At 36.6% G+C, this 24079-nt stretch overlaps 1 protein-coding gene across 1 annotated transcript in view; it reads left to right on the top strand.

Moving 5' to 3' along the window:
* Positions 1–24079, top strand: part of CCDC151 (Coiled-coil domain containing protein 151) — a 127747-nt gene that overhangs the window by 39200 nt on the left and 64468 nt on the right. Inside the window, exons 5-6 of the mRNA XM_068226840.1 lie at positions 10789–10904; positions 12548–12738. Coding sequence (XP_068082941.1) covers positions 10789–10904; positions 12548–12738 — 307 coding nt within the window. The remainder of the gene's footprint in view (positions 1–10788; positions 10905–12547; positions 12739–24079) is intronic.

Genomic DNA, 24079 nt, shown 5'->3' with positions numbered 1-24079 from the left:
AAAAAGAATTCAACTTCTTCTTCACTTCTTTCCACCCCTCTCCCTCTTTAAGTGGACTTCCCAAAAAACAAAAAAAAACCTGTTTTTCTTTGTTTTAAAGGAAATTTAAAATACCGACTTTCATGCCTGTAACAGCTTCAGTTTTTAAGATATAAGTATCCTCATACACATAATTCAACTTCTTCTTTACTTATTTTCAACCCCACCCTCCCAAGTCGATTATCTGAAAACAAAAAAAATGTGTTTCTTTATTTTTAAAGGAGATTCCAAAAAGTAATTTTCACATCTGTGAACTTCAGTTTTTGAGATGTAAGTTTCTCCATAAAAAGTTCATTTTTTCACTTCCTTTCACACTCCCCCCTTAAGTGAATTTTTTGAAAACAAAAAATACATGTTTCCTTATATATAAAGGAGCTTCCAAATACCAATTATCATGACTGTAACATCTTCAGTTTTTGAGATATATGTATCCTCATACAAAGAATTTAACTCCTTTTACACACAACCCCCCACCCGAAGTTGATTTCCCCAAAAAATGCGTGTTTTTTTATTTTTCAAGGATATTCCAAATACCAATTTTCACGTCTATAACATCTTTAGTTTTGTGACATAAGTATCCTCATACAAAGAATTCAACTATATTTTCAATTCATCCCCCCCACCCTCCCTTAAGTGGATTTTCTGAAGACAAAAGAATACATGTATCTTTACTTTGAAAGAAGATTCAAAATACAATTTTTCATGTCCGTAACATCTTCAGTTTTTAAGATATGAGTATCCTCATAATGAAATGGAAATGGCGTATGGCTTTTAGTGCCAGGAGTGTCCGAGGACATGTTCGCCTCGCCAGGTGCAGGTCTTTAGATTTGATGTTCGTAGGCGACCTGTGCGTTGTGATGAGGATGAAATAATGATGAAGACGACACATACACCCAGCCCCAGTGCCAGCAAAATTAACCAATGATGGTTAAAATTCCTGACCCTGCCGGGAATCGAACCTGGAACCCCTGTGACCAATTTAGCCATGGAGCCGGACAGTATCCTCATAAAAAGAATTCAACTCCTTTTTCACCCCACCCCTCACTAGTTAAGTTAATTTTACCCCACCCAAAAAAATTTGTGCTTATTTACTTTAAAGGAGATTCCAAATACCAATATTCACGTCTGTAACCTTCAGTTTTTGAGATATAAGTTTCTCCATAAAAAAAATTCAATTTTTTTCACTTCCTTTCATACTCTCCCCTTAAGTGAATTTTCTGAAAAAAAAAAAAAACCCACGCTGTTTCTTTATGTATTAAAGAGCTTCCAAATACCAGTTTTCATGACTGTAACACCTTTAGTTTTTGAAATATATGTGTCCTCGTAAAAATAATTCAACTCCGTTTTCCTCCCCCCCCGCAACCGAGTAGATTTTGCCCCCCCCCCCCAAATGTGTGTTTCTTTACTTTTAAAGGAGATTTCAAATATCAGTTTTCATGTCTGTAATTTGTTACATGTCTGAGATAATTTGCAGATAAAGTCTTTTTAAAAATTCACCCTTTTTGTCACACCTCTTCACCCCCTATTTATTGGATTTTCCAAAAACACAAAAATACGTGTTTCTATTTTCAAAGGAGATTCCAAATACCAATTTTCATGTCTGTAATATCTTCAGTTTTTGAGATATATGTATCCTCATAACAGGTATTCAACACCTTTTCCCCCTTTTTTCATCCCCCTTAATGGGATTTTCCAAAAAAAATACATGTTTATTTTTAAAGGAGATTCCAAATACCAATTTTTGTCTTAAACTTTTCAGTTTTTGAGATATAGATATCCTCATTTAAAAATTCACCCCCCTTTTCACCCCCTTAGCGATGGAATATCCAAAAATTCTCCCTTAGTGAGCACCTACACACTAATGTAAGTGCATCCCTGAAATTTCATTTCTTTATGTCCAGTAGTTTTGGCTCGGTGATGATGAGTCTGTCAGTCAGTCAGTCAGTCAGTTAGTCAGGACATGTTATTTTATATATACATAGATTAAACCAACTCCTGCATTTCCTCTGCTTGATTTTGTGTTGATAATTCTGTAGTTGCCTGACCAAAATTCCTGTTCTTCCTGCCAACATACTTTACTTATACCAGCTACATCTAACTTTATTCTATCCATCTTCCTTTTCAGATTCTCTAACCTACCACAATGATTCAAACTTCTAACATTCCACGCTCTGACTCGCAAAATGTTAGTATCCATCTTCCTGATAATCGCCCCCTCTCGTGTAGTCCCTACCCGGAGATCCGAATGGGGGACTGTTTTACCTCCAGAAAATATTTTACTCGAGAGGAAGCCATCATCACTACTGTACATCATTCATACAGAGAGAAGCGAGAACTTTCTCATAAGATTTACAGAGCATCACAACACTTTAAAATATAATCGTTTCTCTGCCATGAGTATCATTACAAAGACTCTAATCACAATTATACTGCAATAGATCAAGATCTAAAAATTCTTCAGTGTGAACATAAAGGTCCACTACTCAACATTTTAGAGAATTTTTACATCAGTATAGATCAATATAAGAACCCAGCCCTCAACTTAAATGAGATAAATGAAAAATAACAACCATAATATGGGAAACTTTTATTCCGATCATTTGTAGTAAAAAAGCAGGAACATAAGACCTCACAATTATTACACTCGGTTTCAGTCACTGCCCCCATTATTCTGCACACTCCCATTTCCCCACTCCACTTCCTTGTAGCAACATGTCTTGCATCTCGACTGCGGGAACAAGTCAGTCGAGAGCTGGACTCTGTAGTCAGAGAACACGGGTGATACTAGTGGGCCACGTAACATCAGTTAATTTTTCATTCTTCATAACTTAATCTAAATATTGTTCCTGTTAGTCACCAATTTTCAACCTGAAATTGTTTTGTATTATCCATTTTACAGACTAAAATCAGATGGTTCAACTTCAGTAATACTTATGTATATCAGCCCATGTCAGAACACAACAACTAAGCCAACAGTATACAGATACCAGTTGAACCACACTGAAGGACAACAAAATATTGAAACAGAAAGACCTCCAGCTCAAGACTGTTTTTAATGATCAACATTTCACAGTTTTTTTAACTTTCATCATGCTTTTAAAAAAACTTTAAAACTAACATTTCATTTTATGTGTTTCCTATGTTATTAATTCAATTTACATGTCTTACTGAGGATGACCCAATGCCGGGTTGAAACATGTCTATTTATGTGTGAAGTTTCGTCTTAATTGGATGTAAAATATATTGTATTGACTAGGAGAATTAAAATAGTTTTGTACCATTTTGAAAGAAGTTCAACCATCAATAGAGATTTAACATGAGATTCATAGTCTGTAACAGCTTCTGTGTGGGCAAAATCCTCCTTGGTATTCTCCAAGTTGTGGTTCCAGAGTATTTTTGATCCCGTTGTAAATTATGCAAGGAAATTTTTTAAAATGTGCAGTCCAGAAGGATTATTCCTCTGTAATTATCTGGGTTGGTTTTATTTCCTTTTTTTAAATAATGGATGGATTATTCCTGTGCTCCAGTGCTCTGGAATTTTCTCCTTGATCCACATTTATATATATATATATATATATATATATCATCACAGTGATCGAAAGGCCAAAGGAAGTACTTTCCGATATATTACATCAGAACTGATCTCATGCAAGTCTGTGACAGACCACAGTGCAGAAAACATATTGTGCCTTGACAGTGGCTTCACATCGGAATAAACAAAAGCCATCTCCATACAGGCCATGAAAGCCCTTGGAGGAATAGAAGGTAGAGGCTTCCAGTTTCTGTAACCTTAGCACTGAGTTAGCCCTCTTCCTGGCTGTTTTTGCTATCAGGAATTAAGCTGGTACTCATTTTTGGTACAGGCTGAGTGATCCTCAGGGCCATGTGCTGCTCCAGAATTGGAAATCTTGTTTCTTAATTATTTCTACTTCTTGAAGGAGTATTGAACCCATGTCCTTCTGGGTGAACCGATCACATCTTTACCGTCACGGTTAGACAGCCCCTGACTGCTGATCACTCAAATGTAAAAATTTTGACTATTTTTCACTAGTGGAATCTGATGTTTCTGACAATTTTAAATCAGTGAACAGTTCCACAACAGTGCAACATGTGACAGTGTCAGTGAGGGCTGATGGTTGTGATACATGTTTTAACTTATGCAATACATTTTACATGCCTGATCTGCGCACTAATATACTGTCAGTGAGATTGTAGACAAGGGACACCTCATAAAAATTTGACAACACATCTTCTTGAGATATAGACATGAGCAATAATCCCTTATTCGTTGCACGTAGAAAAAAGGAACTATAACATTAACAGATGAAATGCTGAAGAATAGGTAAATATTGCCTATACTAAAGATAAACAAAAAGGGCCTATTTTGGACTGGCACCTTCAATTGGGACATCTTAATGTAAAGAATCTACATGAAGCAGTGAAGAATAAAAGGATAGAGAGAATCAAAGTCAATGAATCTGAAGAGGATTTTGAATGTGAACTTTGTCTCCTAGGAAGGATGACGTGTACGCCTTTTTCTGAAGAAGTCTGATAGCAAAACCAAACCATGGGAGTTGATTCACTCCAACATTTGCAGCTCTATGTGAGTTTCCTCAAATGGAAACACATGTTATCTCATCATATTCATTGATGATGCAAATGGATGGTGCGAAGTGAAGTTTCATCAGAAGAAGAAAGTTTTTAAAGAGTTTCAGGACTTCAGAAAACATTTGGAAACAGAACATTTTACCACCTGACCATCCGATAATGGTACAGAGTATGAGAAACTCCAATTCGATATAGTGTTGAAGAACTCAGTAATTCAATGACTCCTAACAATTTAGAATAACCTAGAACAAAATGGATTGCCAGAACTAAAAAACTGTACACTCATTGAGATGGCCAGATATTTATTAATGAAATTTGGACTTACTCCCCCTTTATGGGAAGGGCCTGCTTCAGCAATGAATTACAATTGGGAACAGATGCCCTACAAGCAAAGTGGATGGACTAACTCCTTACAAGGCCTCAACCAAAAAGGTTCTAAATGCTTGTAAATTTGAAAAATTTGGGTGTGGAGCCTATTGCTTGAACCAACTGACAAAAGTGGGAAAATTAGACCCCACAGCAAAAAAGGGTATATTCCTTGGATATGTGGAGTAATCAATAATTTGGATATCACAGTAACAATACATGTGATGTTAAGTTTTTGAAAGGAGATAGAAAAGAGCAAGAATACAATCATAATGGTTTTTGCCTAAGTTAGCACATGAGTGTGTTTCTTCAACAGGAGCACTTTGGTGACAAACATTCCAACGTGAGGTCGAAGGAGGTTGATTCTTTCATCAATGTAAATGTAACTCCTAGATGTACAGAACTTATGGAAAGCAATGAAGATGATTTGGGTAGTTCAGAAGAGGAATTTCTTTGTTTTGAAAATATACTAGAACCAAAATTACACATACAACAATTTCAACGTGTTCCAGGGAGACCAAAAATAATTTGTTTGGGAACAAGGGGCAAATCATGGATAGACTTACAACATTAAGCATGTTCATGTGAGTGTCTGTTAGATCCGAGGAAAAGTATACACCTTTCAAAGTGAAAACCAGTGTTCAAGACCTACTCTATGCATTCAACATAATCCGTTACACTCATCAAGCCTGTGCCAGGTTGGGATGTTTATTGCACCTTTCCAATCTTCCTCTCTCTGACCATCATTGTTCTTCCTTAACTGTATTCCAATCCAGGTTCCTTCTAATTCTTGATCATTTTCAACCACCTTAGTCTCGGTCTCCCTCTTGCCCTCTTTCTTTCGATTTGGGTCTCCCTCATCCGCTTCAACTTCCTTCCCTCTTCCGACCTGTAACATGTCCAAACCATGTAAGTTTATCCTTCTCAATTCTGTTGAAAAGCTTTTCCACTCTGATTTCCTTCCTGACATTCTCATGTCTTACTCTTGTTCTTTCTTGTCTTTCTTATCATACATCTTAAAAATTTCATTTCACTGGCGTGGATTTTATTTTCCTGTCTTTTCATCAGTGTCCAAGTCTTTACTGTATATGCCAGTATTGAGCAGTAGTTCATCATTTATATCACCTCTTTACACTTCATTGATACTTCCTTCTTCCACACCAGGTTTCTCACACTTTATTAGAGTGCATTTCCCTGTTTAATACTTTTACTGATCTCTTATATTCAGCCTTGCATCCTGCATCAGTTCACTTCCCAAGTACTTGAAGCTGTCTAGAATTTCAAAGTTTTGTGCCCTGATTTTTATAATTTCTTTCTCCTCTAGTCAACACCATTGTCTTACTCTTTCCCATGCTGATTTTCATTCCATAATTTTTAATAATCTCGCTCAACAAGTCGAATTACCCTTGTACTTGCTTTCTGTTTGCTCCCCTCACCACAATATCATCTGCTAACAGCATTACCTTCATCTCCCTGTCCCCATATTTTGCCTTTGTCTTCTTCACAATTTCACCCATAATGAATAACAGTTATGACAGCACACTTCCTTGTTGTAGTCCATTTTCATTTGAAAACCACTCTGTTCTCCTCACAGGTGACCAGACACTGCTGCAACAAATTTTGTACATTTCTTGCACGTATTCTATCATTTGTTTTCCAAATCTTTTCTGTTGTATTACTTTCCACACCTTTGATCTGGATACAATACTGTTAGATATGCCATCACCATATTTATTCATATTTGCAATGTTTTTCCATCAACTGCCTAATACTGAAGATGGGGTCTAGTGTTGATCTTCCATTCTGAAAGCCATATATTGCTCTTCTTGAAACTGTCCTTCCACCTTTCTTCTCATTCTGTTTCCTAGTAACCTTCCAAATATTTTTGATACCTGAGATATGAGTGTGATTTCTTGATAATTATTACATATCTTCTTGTCCTTTTTCTTAAATATAGGTATTATTACTCTTTTCCTACAGTCATTTGGTACTGATTTTTCTTTCCAAATACATCAAAATAGCCTATAAAGCCACTGTAGACAAACAGGCCCTGCTGCTTTTACCATTTCCATACACAATTCATCCAATCCTACTGATTTTCCTACTTTTATTCATTTGACAGCAGTGTCAAATTCTTCCACTGTGATTTTTCTCTTGGATTCTATCTCCTCACATCTACATCTACCATCTCTTCTACACACTTGCTCAGATTCAGGAATTCATCAAAGTAATCCTTCCAGTCCAGCCCCGCGGTGTAGGGGGCAATGCGTCCGCCTGTCACCCGGCGGCCCCGGGTTCGATTCCCGGCCGGGTCAGGAGTTTTTAATTGTAAATGATTAATATCCCTGGCCTAGGGACTGGGTGTTTGTGTTATCCTTAACGTTCCTTTCCTCACGTTCAACACTTCACACTTCCGCAATTACCCTTATACGCAGGTTCCTCTCATATGGTGAAAGTAGTGGCAAAACATCTGCAGAGGTCGATGCCACAAACAAATATCATTAAAAAAAATCCTCCCATCTTTCCCTTATCTGCTCTTGTTGTGTTCTTATCTCTCCTTCTTTCTCTTTCAACAGCTTTCTAGACTCCTTCTTTCCTCTTCCTTCCTATGAGTCCATATAATATCCCTTTACCACTTACAGGGTATATCCTCTTCCAACTCTCGTGTAAATCCTTCCCAGCTTTTCTTCTTTTTCTCTCTTACTACTTTCATGCACCTTTTTTTAAAATTTCCTGATTTCTTCTACTTTCTTCCATTTTATCACTATTCCATAATTTTCATGATTCTTATTTTTCACTGCTTCCTTAACCCTCTCATTCCACCATGCAGTCTCTTTGTCTTTAACTCTTTCAGCTATTCTGCCACAAGCACTCAACGCACAGCTTATAACATGTCCCATTCCACTTCTGCACTCTTCATCTCAGTTCTGGTATGTGTTGTTTAAATTGATTTTGGAATTGCTCTTTTATTTCCATACTGCTCACCGAGCAAGTGGCTGCACGGTTTGAATCACGTAGCTTCCAGCTTGCATTTGGGAGACAGTGGGTTCGAACCCCACTGTCGGCAGCCCTAAAGATGGTTTTCTATGGTTTCCCATTTCACACCAAGCAAATGCTGGGGCTGTACTTAAATTAAGGCCATGGGCGCTTCCTTCCCACTCCTAGCCCTTTTCTATCCCATTGTCACCCTAAGAACTACCTGTGTTGGTGCAATGTAAAGCAAAACTGTAAAAAAGATCCATACTTTTATTTTCTGCTCTCTTATTTCTTTCATTCTCACTATTTTTATTACTTTTATTTTTTACTACCACAACTCTATGGCCACCATTAAAGGCTACTTTTGGCAAGGCTGTTACATATATCAACTGTTTGCAAACCTGATATATTACTGAAATAACCTGTCTTTAATCTTATTCCTGAAAATAGAGCAAATAATTATATGACATAATATCTCAACCTGATTTGTAAATAACTCTTAGTTATCTGTAAAATTTGTTCACCTCGATATATGTATAACTCAGGTTCAACTGTATTTATATGGCGCTCGTTAAGCCACCATCACGTAGTGCCACCAACAACATTACGTGTTCTCTTACTAACACATCTTTGTCTTAACCTCCATGATAACTGTTTCACTTTATCTATCTGTAATCTGCATTTTTAATATATAGTTTAATATAAACTGTGGTGATCTTAGTACTTCCTGAAACAATGTAGGCCTACCCTTTCAACAATTAGCATGCAAGATGTAGGATGTAGGATTCGCCTCACATGAGCTTACCACTGAAGCTGGTTTATGCATACAGCTTCATCCATCGAGTTCATTCCTAACTTATTGTACCACCAATCATTCTCGCTACTTTCAAGTCTGTTACTTCTAGGTTATGAATAAGATATCCTCAGTCCACCTACCTTTCACTCCTATAAAGCAATGTTGGTCTGAAAACAGACCAATGTAAATATTGTTTCGTCTCAGAGCTGACTTCCTTCTTACAGGATACTGTTACATGAAATAAACATCATAAAGCCCATATTGTCGTAAGTACTACTTGTTCCATTCTTGACCATAAACTCCACCTTTACAATACAAAACTCAATACATGTTTTGTCCTTTATCAGGAGAGACCTTGAAATTGTAACAAGGATATTGAACATATTAAGTATAAAAATTCAATGCCTATTCCATCCAACTAAAATTCGTCGTATGAAACGTCATGTCATAACAGTACTAAAATATCAGAATTTTAAATAGCACAGATAAAAATCTTAGGCAAGCCTGTCTGTGTGATGAATGAATACTTGATGGACTCATTGTTGACAGCCAAGTAATTTTCTGTAATGTACACTGATTGTTGCAAGGCTTGGTTGCTTTGTAAGCAAATTTACAAGGAGGTGGAATATTTGATTTGAACTGCATAAGTTGCTTTGAGGGTTGTGCTGCAGTAATAAAGTTGGCCTAAAAATAGAAATAATCTATAAGCGAACACATTCGGCTACTCACGTCTTGCCCCGTCCGAATCGGCTTGGCTCACCTTGAGTTCCAGCGCTAACTAAGTGCTGTACTGGGAAGTCGTTTGGGAGGTGAACTACCTAGAAGGGTAAACTGCAGAGGGACTGACCCAGTGTGGGGGTGAGGTTGTGTTGACCTACTGTGGCACCTACACTTGAGGAATTTATCAATAATTTCTTCAGTAAGAATGTTTAACTGCTCTGAGATCTCATTTAAATTGTGAGAGGGATTGCATTTCTGATCCAACTTTATAAAGCAAATTACCTTTCCTACTTAAACATAAAATCTGAAGGTCTTGCTCCAAAGAGGTGAATGAATGATTAAAATCAACCATGTGGGAGCTCGTGGCTGAAAATCTGTAATATTTTGACGTGTTAATGTGTTCTTTGTATCTATAAGCAAAGTTGCGTCCAGTCTGTCCTACATAACTTGCTGGACATTGATTACATCAATGTAAGGGTATCCTTTAAGATAGTTAATAATAATTCTCAGCTTTTCTACAATCATCACACAGTTAATAACAGTAAATATTAGCAATTAGGAGTATATAAACTTAATTCATGATCATAGCCCCAAACATTACTATGGCTGTTGAAATCACCAATCACAATCTGCAAATGTTTATTTTGAAAACTGGATGGTTTGCCAACAATTAATTCAACTTCAGGTGGTTTATAGAGGGATGAAATAGTGCAATTAGCTGTCTCCACAGTGAGGATTTCAATGTCATTTTCCTCTGTAGATGTCGTGGATCTGGATGAACAAAGATAGTGCTTTCATGTTAATCGTGCAGTCTCTCGATGGCAAGACATACTCTACTTACTTTTGGTCTGCGCATGTTGCAACTTCTGTGTGTCTCCTGTATGCACAGTATATGACACTGGTGCTGACTGCATAATTCTCGTAGCAGTTCTTCTTTGGCTGGTGTGATCCCTTCTATGTTAATTCTTAACTGTGGCCCTGAAAAGGTCTGGGATGTGAATGTTTCTGTTATGAGTGTGACTAATAGAAGTATAAAATCAATTAGATGTGCTGTGGTATTTAGTTCATACATATGACATGGAAGCTGTTGTAAAATATATTGCACATTCTTAGCAGATGATAGTGATTTACGTTGAAAATCTGATTTTAGATAGACACTATTTCACTCTGAAGAGACATGGAATTGAATATCTAATAATCACATTTAAACATCTCTAATAATATGAAAAATTAAAAACAAAAGCGATCAATATCTATCATAAAATACTGGTATTTTACTGCAGGAAATAAACAAGGAAGCTCTGGATCTTCGAGATATGACCAAAGGGACCCTGATGAAGCAAGAAGTGATGGCATTAAATGCAGGAAAGGCACGAGACAGACAGCTTATAGAGTTTCGGTAAAAACTTTATTTGTAAAAATGAGTTAAATTTCTTTTGTCTGCATGAATAATAATGCTTCTTATATTTTACTTTTGGAATATTAAGTAGGCACAGCACAAATCTCAAAGTAGTGTTCTATTATAGTAATATAACCATACCTTAACATGGCTGGTAACACTGTAACTTAAGTAACATTATCTTATATTAGACATTTGCAGGTAAAGTGACATGACAAAATTTGCAAAACATTGATAAAGAAAATAGGTTTGAAATAGAATGTTGCGCTCATCAGTTGGTAAATAGCACATCTACCAAGACGCATGGCTAGTGCATACCGTGGAGCGGGCGCCCGGGTGGGCTGTTGAAACTGAAACCCGGGCGGCAAGGTCAGGACGTTGTCCCCTGCCGCCGAGTCCAGTTGAATGGTGTACTGCCACCCTCGGGTGAGGGCGCAGTATATTAGTGAGGCTCTCATATAAAAGAAGGCCCTCTGGCCATGGTTCATGCGAGGCCAAACAGACAAAGCCCATAAGACAACCTGGGCCTCATACTGGTCGCGTCCGGTTGGGCTGGACGAGAGCCTTCAGGGCTTTCGCAAGGTGAACGATCACTGGCGTAACAGGAATGGAAAGTGCCTTGGAGTATGTGGTGGGAATGAAATTGCGCCGATCATATGGTAGGTGCTGAGGCTATCGGATGTTGACGTCATCTTGAAGGTCCTCGACTGATTCCCCATCTCGTTCTTCCTGTTCCTGCTGCTGGTGCAATTCTCGAACCTCCACTTGTAAGTTATCTTGGGCTGTATGTAGGTCTCGGATGACTACCGAGATATTGTTCATGCTAGCTTCAGGCTGATCATGTGTGATGCCGATGTTGAGCCGGGATTCCAACTTGGAGCGAGTTTGCTTGGTAATGGGTGTGCCTGTGGTTTGTTGTGCCTGACTGCATGCCAGTTTGCCGGTCGAGGTTCCTCGTGTCACCTGGTAGTGGTCCGACAACCTAGTTTGCTGTGATATGAAGTGATCGGATGTAGCACTGCGGGCGCGTGATTCACTATTCTTGTACTGAAAGAAGAAGACCGTCTCTCTCCGACCGCTCACAGACTGCTCATTTCACATCTGAGAGTGAATGGATGACACAGCCACAGATTATGTATATAAAATAAATAAAATATTTAAATACTATTGTACGGTATGTATGAATGCGACTGTGTTATCAATGCCTTGAAAGAAGAGCTCTTGACTTATGCTGCTAACTAATACATATTAAGCAATGATTGTAAAACGTTTTGAAATATTGTGGTGAATCACAGCTTGCTGAAATAGCAGCTTCTATTTTTAGCAACAGTAAAAATATGCGCCCGCAGATTCTCCGTCAACAGCAATGAAAAACATGCCCATAGTTATAAGAAAGTATAATACCACACTGGTACAACTGATATTTGAGTATTTTGAAATTCAAGAGTACAGCATCAGTAAGACCAAACTTTTAATGCAGCCAATTCAGATGTTAATTTCTATGAAGTGGTGTGAAAGGTAGACTAAAGGTAGAATAGGCTGAACAATAAATTCATCTTAAGTACATCTCTCATAGTCCTCACATTGAATGTTAATGTAAAATGCCTAGTAAAATGATTCTAATTATTGTCATTCAACATCAGGGCTCGAGTTGAGGAACGGAAGCAGGAACTGGAACGATTAGAGCGTCTGATATTTCCATCAGCCAGAGGTATCATTCATCAGGACTCAGCAAGCTCATCAGAGATTACAGCATCACAGGCTGAGGAAACTGCAACAGCAAAAGCTACTGAATTCCTGGAATCGGCATTTGCAAAACTGAAAGAAGCAACAGGTAAATACAAACTCACAATTTTATTTAAGCTGTTATACCTTTTTGTATGACATTGATTTGTGTGGAAAAAATGATCAAGAACTGACAGTTTTTTAAAAATTCCTTCAAAGGATAGACTTCCACAAGCAAATACTCAATGAAAGGAACAATATGCATATGACACATAAACAAAATCAATTTATGTACTGTAATTCCAGTATACGAAAAAATGGTAAATGGTGGTAATATCACTACAAAATCTATGCCCTTAGCTATGGTCCAGTTCTAACATAGGTTGAAAGTAAGTTTTTCTAAAATGCAATAACCATACATTGATAACTTCATCAGCAAGCAAAGAAATGTGCTGTCAAATTATTATTATTATTAATCGTTTGACTTCAATACATTGAATGTATAATAAATTAAAGAAACTACAATTTAAAACTTAAATTCTGGATATGTTCAGTTGCCTGATGTGTTAAGAAAGAGGAAGTTTTTTTGGTCTCTTCCATAAGCATATAAGGGTGTATCAATAAAGTATGACCAAACTTTCAGGATGCTTTCCTCATATGTCGAAGGTGAACATGTTATATGGATATGGGTCCAGGTATGCTTTATTTCCATGTTAGAACTCTTTTTCTACAACTCTATATAGTACATTGTTAATGGAAAACACCAGGTGAGTTGGCCATGCGGTTAGGGGCGCACAGCTGTGAGGTTGCATTCGGGAGATAGTGGGTTCGAGCTCCACTGTCGGCAGCCCTGAAGATAATTTCCCGTGGTTTCCCATTATCACACCAGGCAAATGTTGGGGCTGTACCTTAATTAACGTCACGGCCGCTTCCTTCACACTCCTAACACTTTCCTATCCCTTCATCGCCATAAGATGTATCTGTGTCGGTGCAACGTAAAACAAATTGTAAAAAAATAATCATGGGAAACAAACAGAAACAGAACATAGCAGCACACCGCATGAAACTTTTTATTACTTGAAATGTTCAAAATGCTCTCCGTCCATGCATCAATCATTCTTTGAATTCCCGTGCAATGTCAGGTTGATGACGGAAAGAAATTGTTTCCGGACCAATGTCCATATAACTTAGTTTCTTCTTCTATGTGTGAGGAATGTGTTCTGAACATACGGCTTACCTTGCATAAAACATGCCATAGTGACATTAGTGCTCTATCTTCTGTTTCCAACTACATCTGTGCTCTCATTTAGTTCTACACCACTTATCTTCATATTATTAAAAATTGGGATTCTAACCATCATTGCCATGGTCTCATTCTGCTTCCCTTAACTTCCATGGCCGAGTCTGTTATGCTCTTTATGTAACCTATTCTCCTCCATTCACATCTTATTTAAATTAAAATTAAAGGCTTTTAAACAGATTTGCTTTCTGTTTCTCTCTCATTCTTCATGTGTTCTGGCAGTTGAACACTATGTAAAAGGTCAGTGTAATGGAAATGTACCGTAATATTTTTTTTCTTTTTAAAATGCTATTTGTTTGGGGCGTTGACCTATAGAGATCTTTTGCCCCTACTTGCACCATATGATATGAACCTGCGTGTAATTGGAATTGCGGAAGTGTAGAGTGTTGAATGTGAGGAAAAGAACATTAAGGATGACACAAACACCCAGTCCCCAGGCCAGGGATATTAATCATTAACAATTAAAAACCTCTGACCTAGCCGGAAATCGCACCTGGGGCCACCGGGTGACAGGTGGACGCATTGCCTCCTACACCGCGGGGCCGGAATACCGTAATATAGTCATCATACAAGTAGTAGAATGTATCACAAATAAAAGATCGCCCGTGGTACTACTACTCTGTTAGGCTTTGACCTACCAAGCAACAGCTGCTCACTCTGAAGGCCTGCAGATTTTTAGATGGCACGTGGTCAGCATGACAAATTCTCTTGTCCGTTTTTCTTGACTTTCTAGACTAGAGCTACTACTTTACTGTCAGACAGCTTCTCAATTTTTCTCATGTAGGCTGAGAGGACCTTGGACCAGCCTTCAGATCCAGGTAAAAATCCCTGACCTGACCAGGAATATAATCAGGGGCCTTCAGGTAAGAGACAGACTCGGTAGGTCTAGATCACAGGGTCAGTGCAAAAGACACCACACAAGAGTTCAATTTATTACTAAAATATGTAAAGTAGCCCTAAGAGTCTGATGGGTACCATACTTCTAGCACAATGGTTGTCACACATATGTAGAAATTGGGAACATTCAGATGATTATTTCCTGATAATATTAGCTTCCTTGCTGGATCAGTGGTAAAATGTTGACTTCCGGATCAATCAACACAGTAGTTAAAACTGAGAGGACTTTATGTCTCGGTTAACTTGAACTTACAACCTGAGCCACAGTCCATCTCACAACATTGTTGAGGTTTCACATTCTTTAACTTATTTCTTACTTTATACAATATAACATCATCGATAAAAGTCTTATTTGTGATTCCAGTTCTTTACTCATATTATTTATATATACAGTGAAACCTCGTTAGTGCGTTCCTCATTAACACGCTTTCATGCTTAGCACTGGTTAGCAGCAAGATTGCTGAATAACACAGTGAGTCTATTTGTGCTTGTATTTCGCATTCCATTCAGAAGTTAGAAATTTATTTTGTGTTGAGTGGTACAGTGAAGTTTTTCGTGTGATACGGTAGGCTATGTCTGGATTAGGAACACAATCATGTGAAATTGACCAGCGTGGTGCATGTTTGGCTTGTGATAGCCTAGGTATGGATACGGAAAAAGTGAAATTCCTTTCTAATGAAGAAACATTAAAATCTTTCAGAAAGTGGACTGGCATCCGCATCTTTAAGCTCACAGAGTTCGCAAATGTTGAACTTGCATCTTCGAGTTTCGACTCGATCGATTAGACTTGGTTGAAGTTTTCAAAATGGCGGCCAAAATTGTTCTGTTGCAGTTGCACATGGCCGAGCATAACCCCCGATTTGTTGTTTGGTGTTTTTCACACCGTTCACCTGTTATTTTATAATCCCCAGCAGGAAAGGTTTTCATGTATGTTGTTCTCTCGTGTTTTGCACACCTTTTAATACTTTCTTCTTATCTTGAGAAACAGTAGATATAGTTTTCACTGTTCCCATGGATACATGACGTAAAATGCCTTCATGTCAGAAAAAATCTTATCTAATATTTTCATATCCCTGTTGTGTAGTTTTTATTTGTATATTCAGTAATACGTTTTCTCACTTAACACGTTCATTTTTGTTGTCCCCTGCAGAAACGTCTTAACGAGGATTGACTGTACACTGTCCTCCGAAAAAATAGTGTAATTCTTGATATTTTAAAAATAATCACAGCTTAAGATAGCAAAATTTATTTTAATTTTAAAACATCATTACAGAAAAGAAAGAATATTCTGAAGATAATAATGCTCAAAACATTTTGATTTAAGAAGATAGAGTTTTTACAATTAAAAGAAATGGAATCTGACAGATTTTCTACTTATCTAAATTATTGATTTAAATGATGTAAGTTTAAGGAAATGGACTGGAATCTTGTTGGATGTTGATTACGTGATCAATAGGAGATATTGCTACCCTCTGCTGCAATTACCACTGCAAGTCTTCTTGGCATGCTCCTGATCAAAGCACTAGATATCCTATTGTGGTAAGTTCTCCCATTCTTCTTGCACTGCCACCTTTATTTCAGCCAGATTATTGAATACTCAGTGCCAAATGCAATGACCAATGATGTCCCTTACATACTCAATATGGTTGAGGTCTGGACTATTATCTGGCCAGTCCAGAGTTCAAATGTTGACCCCCCCAAAGAAACTCAGAAGAAACACACTGAGCAGCAAGAGATCTTACGTTATTATGCATAAGTACAAAGTTTTCGTCAAAAGCAAATGGCACTAAATGATTAATGAGAATTTCCTCAACATCCCTGTGTGCCGTGAAGGAGCCTTTCTCAATAAGTTATCTGCAGGTACGCCACCCCACATCATCACAGAACCTCCTCCAAATGGTGTAATATTGGCAAAAGTACTGGAGGCACAGCATTTTGCTACCCTTCTCCACACTCTGTTTCTTCCATCTGGTGATCTCAGGTTGAATCCGAACTAGTCACTGAAGAGTACATGTCCCCACTGCTCCTCAGTCCAATGTCCATGCATCTGCGTGAAATGAAGACGGTCTCTCCGGTGTTGTAGCTGGTCCTCCGGCTGATTTCCTAGCGGCTAAATTTGCCTCATGAAGCCTCCTTCTGACTATGTTCTCAATCATAGCTAAGTTGTGGACCAACAACAGACTACTCTGAGCCTCAAACACTGTAAGATGTCGGTTCAGCGACACTTGCTTCCTCAGAAACCTAAATTGCAATGCTGAAGTGCATCTATGGTGGCGTGAACCAGGCTTTCTGTGTTAAGTGTTATGACTCTGAAAACATTTCACAGCCCGGTGAATACTTATAGGAGATGTATTCAAAAACTCTGCTACATAGTGGTAGCTATGGTCATCATTCACCAATGCTATTGTTTTCACCAAGTCCATGGAGCTTCTGAGGCATGTTGATGAGTTATTTATGGCTCAGGAACTCCTCAGATAATGCTGAAATAATTGTTTTCATAATTGGCACTAAATGAATAACGAATGTGTGGGAGCACTCACCATTGTTTGAATGGGCTATAATATAGCCTTCTGTTCTTATTCATCGTTGTTTCTCCTTCAGTAATGTTCATGGAACACAAACCAACGAATAAATACTGGAAAAATTATGGTAATCGTCTTCAACATAGAGTTTAACTGAGTCTTCTACCAAGTGTTACACGTTTGTTTAGGAGGGCAGTGTATATAAGAAAGCATAAAGGTCCAATAAAACTGCCTTGTGGGACCCCCCTCCTCATCATTATAGGATCAGATAATGCTTCACGCACTCTAATTCTCTGAGTTCTATTTCCTAGAAATTTAGTGACCATTCTATCACTGTCTACCTTATTAAAATCCTTGGATAAATCAATAGCATGTAAGTCCATTTGACCTTCTGGATCTGAAGTAACAGCTATATCTTGCTGGAATCCTGCAAGTTGAAACCACCACCTCACTAGAATAACCTTTCTAAATTCAAGATTATGTCTAATATAATCAGAAAGATTGCTTTCTCAAAGATTACATGTAATGCTTGTCAAACTGACTGCCTGGTAATAATCTGCTTTTTGTTAATCACCCTTTTCTTTCAAAACTGGGTCTACTATAGAAACTCTCAATTCCAGTGTTAATTCCGAACAGTTTACTCCATGGGGAGGGGATTCAAGCTTAATGGATTGGACAAAAGAATTACATTATTCTGATATTTGAGAATATATATATAGTTAAACCACCAAATCAATACACATATTACAATCTAAAAAGATAATTAATGGAATAAATGTACACATGTTTCAGCTCTTGGAGCCATCATCAGCACAAACACATAAATAAGATTAAAATCACAACATAAATGCACTTGAAAGAAAGAAATCAGTGTTGATACTTGAGAGACAATTCAAAACAAAACATTGGAGATTATTGATTAAAAAAAAGTTTGTAGAAACACCATAAGATGGCCAATTATATATTCCTAAGCTCTTTGATGAAAAGTTTGTAAAATTACCACAAGATGGCCAATTATATATTATTAAGTTATTTGATGACAAGTTTGTAAAATCTCCACAAGATGGCTAAATATATAATGTTAAGATTAAATACACCAAAGATGTGAACTATACACTTGAAGGCTGAGAGCTGTTGCAGGGCATCCATGCAATAATATCATTGAGAAGAATGTAAAGTTGTAGGTGAAAAGGAGCTGCATCAAATGTGGTATCCTCTCATCAAAAATCTATCAAAGAAATACCTTATGCAATATAGCAGAAATCGAACAGGCTATCTCACTCCTTCCTATACATTAACAATAAGGAATAAAATTTGAAATTAAGTAAAAACTTGAACACATAATTAAACATAACAATATCCCTCCTACTAAGCACATCACGAACATACATTTATCCAACCTGAAATAAAATATCAAAGATAACAGTCTTATAATAACTAAAGCTGATAAAGGAAATGTTACAGTAATAATGGACAAAACACTTATATTAATAAAACCGAAGCATTTTTAATAGGTAATAATAATTTTCTAATAGTGAATAAAGACCCCACCCCTAAAATCCAGAAAAACATAAAATAAATTCTAAAAACCTCTACTTTTCTCCTAAATGACCAAGAGCATTCTAAATTATTTATCATGAATCCAAGACTTTGTACAGCCAGTGATACACCGACCATCAATTTCAAGAACAGCCCTATACAGTATATATATTATCTCAATATATACACAACTTTCTTAATAAAAACTACAAATTTTACAACAAAGCAATTATTATGAATTCAGTTGAGTTTTGCAAATCACTAAAAATTTAAACATACAACTCACTCCTTTATATTCCTTCGATATTACCAACATGTACTCAAACATCCCAATAAAAGAAACTATCATTCTTATAAATAACAATTTACCAAAACATAGTTATGTAAGTACATTAGAAAGTAACAAATTCATTAACGTTTTCAAATTTGTTCTATATAATAACTACTTCACAATTAACAATAAAATTTACCAACAAAATGGACTCCTAATGGGTGCACCAGAATCAGGGATCTTAGCAGAAATTTATATGGACAATCTTGAATACAATAAAATCACCAACAAAATTAATGGTGTATTTTTTCTGAATATGTTATATCAAAAATATTTTTACCATTATTGATGAAAAATTCACGAACACTAAACTCAATTACCTCAATGAACTAGATCGTTATATGAAATTTACTATCGAAACTGAAAATAATTCCACAGTTAATTTCTTAGATTTATCTATCAATAGACATAAAAACTCACTCTCATATGCTGTCTATCGCAAACCAACATATACAAGCAACACAACCAAATAAGATTCAATACAACCAGGATTCCACAAAAAAGTAGCTTCTTACAGTTTGATCTGTAGATCTCATAATATTCCTCTTTCTAAAAATAACTACAAGAAAGTAATAAACACAATCTTTATCATAGCCCAAAAACTTGTTATAATAGAAACTATGTTAACAAAAAGATAAAATCAAGAATAAACCTAAAACTACACTTATCAGTACAACTAAAGAAGAAAAAAAAGAACTCTGCAACCTTTGCTGTTAATGATAATAATAATAACAATAATAATAATATTTATCAAGTCACTAATTTATTTCAATTATATAATATTAATATTGCTTTTAAAACAATAAATAATAATTACAAATTATTTTTCAGTCCAGATACTATCAACACTTCAAATAAATTTTCATATTCAGGAATTTACAAACTTGCCTGTAGAGATTGCAATGCCAGTTACATGGACCAGACAGGCAGAAACTTTTCAACAATATACTTAGAACACTTTAACACTTCTAAATATAATAAATATTCAGCTATGAGCAAAAACATGACAGATTATGAACATCCTTTTTCTACAATAGAACAAGATATGGAAACTCTTTACTGCAGTAACAGGGGCAAATTACTCATATTTTATGAAAAATTTATTGACCTTGACCAAAAACAAAATCCAACTCTTAATCCAAATAAAATCTCTGATAAAATTAACATTTTCTTGAAATATTTTTCCAATACAACTTCAAACCAAAAATATCCAATCCATAACCATTTTCATATCCCCTATCTATCAAATTTTCAACATTTCCCCAACCCTTTCCTCCAACCACATTATTTAATTTTTCATATTCCATTGTAATAGAAATTCCTTTAAACCATTTTTATTTTCCATGCATATAAAAGATATGATGAGCATTTGAAGAAGTCTACATGTTTCTGATGAGAGGATACCACATTTGATGCAGCTACTTTTCTCCTACAACTTTACATTCTTCTTGACGAGATTATTGCATGGAAGCCCTTCAACACTCAGCCTTTTGGTGTATTTAATCTTAACATTATATATTTAGCCATCTTGTGGTGGAGCAGGAAAAGTGGAAGGACAGAAAGGAGTTGACGAGGCTTGTTAACCACACCTGGGCGAATGGAGTGGGACATTGATGATGACATTGAAGGCTGAGAGCTGTTGCAGGCCATCCATGCAATAATATCATCGAGAAGAATGTAAAGTTGTAGGTGAAAAGGAGCTGCATCAAATGTGGTATCCTCTCATCGAAAATCTATCAAAGAAATACCTTATGCAATATAGCAGAAATCGAACAGGCTATCTCACTCCTTCCTATACATTAACAATGTGGTGATTTTATGAGGATTAAATCAAATAATATATAATTGGTCATATTGTGATAATTTTATGAACCTTTCATCAAAGAGCTTAGTAATATATAATTGGCCATTGTATGGTGTTTCTACAAACTTTTAAAATCAATAATCTCCAATATTTTGTTATGAATTGTCTCAATGGATGTGTTCCAATTAGAATGTTGCAAGAACATTCCCAGAAGTTGATATTTCTAGACAGTTTGTTGAACAGTATAAAGGCCGAGAGTCTGTCAGTTGGACTCTGCGGGTCATAGGCCGTGATGAGGGCCACCAGGACGAGGCCTCTTCCCCTGCCGAGAAGAGACCCCTTATTAATCCTCCTATGCACATGATGCACATGTAAAAACATTTTTAGAAATTGATTTCCATTAAGGATGGTAGATTTCCATTAATTTTGGATGTGCATATTTTGTGGGAGTGCAAAATCATAGTTTCAGTTTCAGATACACCCCCAGTAAATTTAAGTATTCAGAAATAATATTAGACCTAAAGCCTACCCAAAGATAGGTGTATTCTAAATATCAAGTTTGGTATAAATATATCCAGTAGTTTTCAAGTTATAAGAACTCAGACAAACAAACAGACACCAAAGCTAAAAAATATGCAAAAAAAAATTCAGATGGTCATTATTACACCTGAAACGGATAACTGTATGAAAAATTTGCCAAAATAGTCAATGTATAGACACACAGTCATTATGATTTTTTGTATATAGATATACATAAACCTCCACACTTCATTTTCCTTCTACAAAACTTACTTGCAAGAGCTTCTAATACAAAGTTTGAAATCTCATCTTCTACCAACCAATGCTTAGTTAAACATAAAACATCATACCCTTGTAGATTATCTGCCAACAGAACTTCCATACTTAGGATTTTATTTTTTAAAGATTGAACATTCTGATGGAACAAATTTAGCTCTCCCTTTAGATTATTACTATTGTTACCCTTTACCTTAAAAATCCTCCTCTAGTAATACTGGTCGTTTCCTTGTTCTACTTGACGTTCTTATTTCTGGTTGTTTAGCTTGCCCTCCTTCAGTTCATCCTGGTGGTGTTCTAACATTCAGCTTCTTCAGTAACTCCTCTCCTTGTAATGTAATTATTCTGATATAATGATATACATTATTTATGTAACATTTTAAAACAAAATTGTACAATTTTGCATACTTCGCAGCCAAATATTATTAGGATGGCCTATAATTTAGTTTTAAATACATGCATTAACTTACATGTTTCAAACGAGACAAACTCGTCAAGGTTTCTTTAAAGCATATCTGTGGGCAGTAGCATCGATGAAATTTTATTGGTTACTCCACCCCCTTAATTGACAGCTTTACACAATACAAGTGGTTTAGCACGACGAGATCTGATTTCAATGATACTCCTTATTGAAAAGATCTGTTCACTGCAGAAGCATGTCTTACAAATGCCAATTTGATATTCACCAATCTGCGGATCAGCAATAGGCTCAATGTGACTTTGAAATGCTATTGACAGGATTTTATATGAAACTGAATGAAGAGCTATGCCCCTCTACTTATTCACATCTCATCTTTTTCATGGAGAAAGTGCTTAAGTGCTGATTGCCATTCTTTGGAAATAGTTTCTGATTACTATACAGTATATCTTGAAAAATTTCTTCCATTTCGACAACAAAATTGGACCAACCATTTTCAGAATTTTGGCAATTATGGAATTCTTGCCTGATGTCTTGTTGTTGGGGAGATGCAATGATTTTGGTGATTTCTTCTTGATCAGGATGAAGAGGATCAGGTGAAATAAAGGATGGACCAGAAATTGTAATCTTTGATGTTGGAGGAGGGCAGTATTGAGCTAATCATTCACAATTGTCCATGATTATAAAGAATAAGAATGCCATTCTTGTCTTGGGAACATAGCAAAGGGGCTTGGTGGCCAAGATCTTCACTGGGGTAATCACATAAATGGGATTGTAAATAAAGGGTACCGATCTCTGCACATGGTTATGAGGGTGTTTAGGGGTTGTAGTAAGGATGTAAAGGAGAGTGCATATAAGTCTCTGGTAAGACCCCAACTAGAGTATGGTTCCAGTGTATGGGACCCTCACCAGGATTACCTGATTCAAGAACTGGAAAAAATCCAAAGAAAAGCAGCTCGATTTGTTCTGGGTGATTTCCGACAAAAGAGAAGCGTTACAAAAATGTTGCAATGTTTGGGTTGGGAAGAATTGAGAGAAAGAAGAAGAGCTGCTCGACTAAGTGGTATGTTCCGAGCTGTCAGCGGAGAGATGGCGTGGAATGACATTAGTAGACGAATAGGTTTGAATGGCGTCTATAAAAGTAGGAAAGATCACAATATGAAGATAAAGTTGGAATTCAAGAGGACAAACTGGGGCAAATATTCATTTATAGGAAGGGGAGTTAGGGATTGGAATAACTTACCAAGGGAGATGTTCAATAAATTTCCAATTTCTTTGAAATCATTTCGGAAAAGGCTAGGAAAGCAACAGATAGGGAATCTGCCACCTGGGCGACTGCCCTAAATGCAGATCAGTATTGATTGATTGATTGATTGAATAAGTTCAGATCTGAAAGTATGGTAAAAATCGCCAGTGTTGTTCCTTCTGAAGGTTTCTTCAATGCTCTCAAGCTGAGCCTTTTCATAAGTACGTTTTGCTTTACAGATCACTTTAGTAGTCAGTTTATGTTGGATTAGGAATTATTTAATTTTTTCTGTCTCATTCCAGTGATTTCAGGCGTGAGATCTTTTCTTGAGAGCTTCATCACACTGTATAGTCCACCATAGGGGTTTCTTTTCTCCCCCTTAAATTGCTTATTAGAGTAGCAGCATCCTGAAACTTCTTGGAAATGTCTTTCCACTTGTGTGATTCTAGAGACTCAAACTCTTTCTGATAATCATTGTACTGGGTGGTACACCTCCGCGCTGCTAATTCAAACATTGCGCCAGTTGAAACTCCTCTACTGGAGGAAGCCTGAACTTTAACAACCATGTTAATTCTAAAGTTTCTCAGAAGATGTCGCT

This window comes from Anabrus simplex, chromosome 3 (genome assembly GCF_040414725.1).
Source record: "Anabrus simplex isolate iqAnaSimp1 chromosome 3, ASM4041472v1, whole genome shotgun sequence".
In the NCBI taxonomy this organism is placed as follows: Eukaryota; Metazoa; Arthropoda; class Insecta; order Orthoptera; family Tettigoniidae; genus Anabrus; species Anabrus simplex.
The sequence above is the reverse complement of the archived record's forward strand: the minus strand, read 5'-3'. Positions and strand labels throughout refer to the sequence as shown.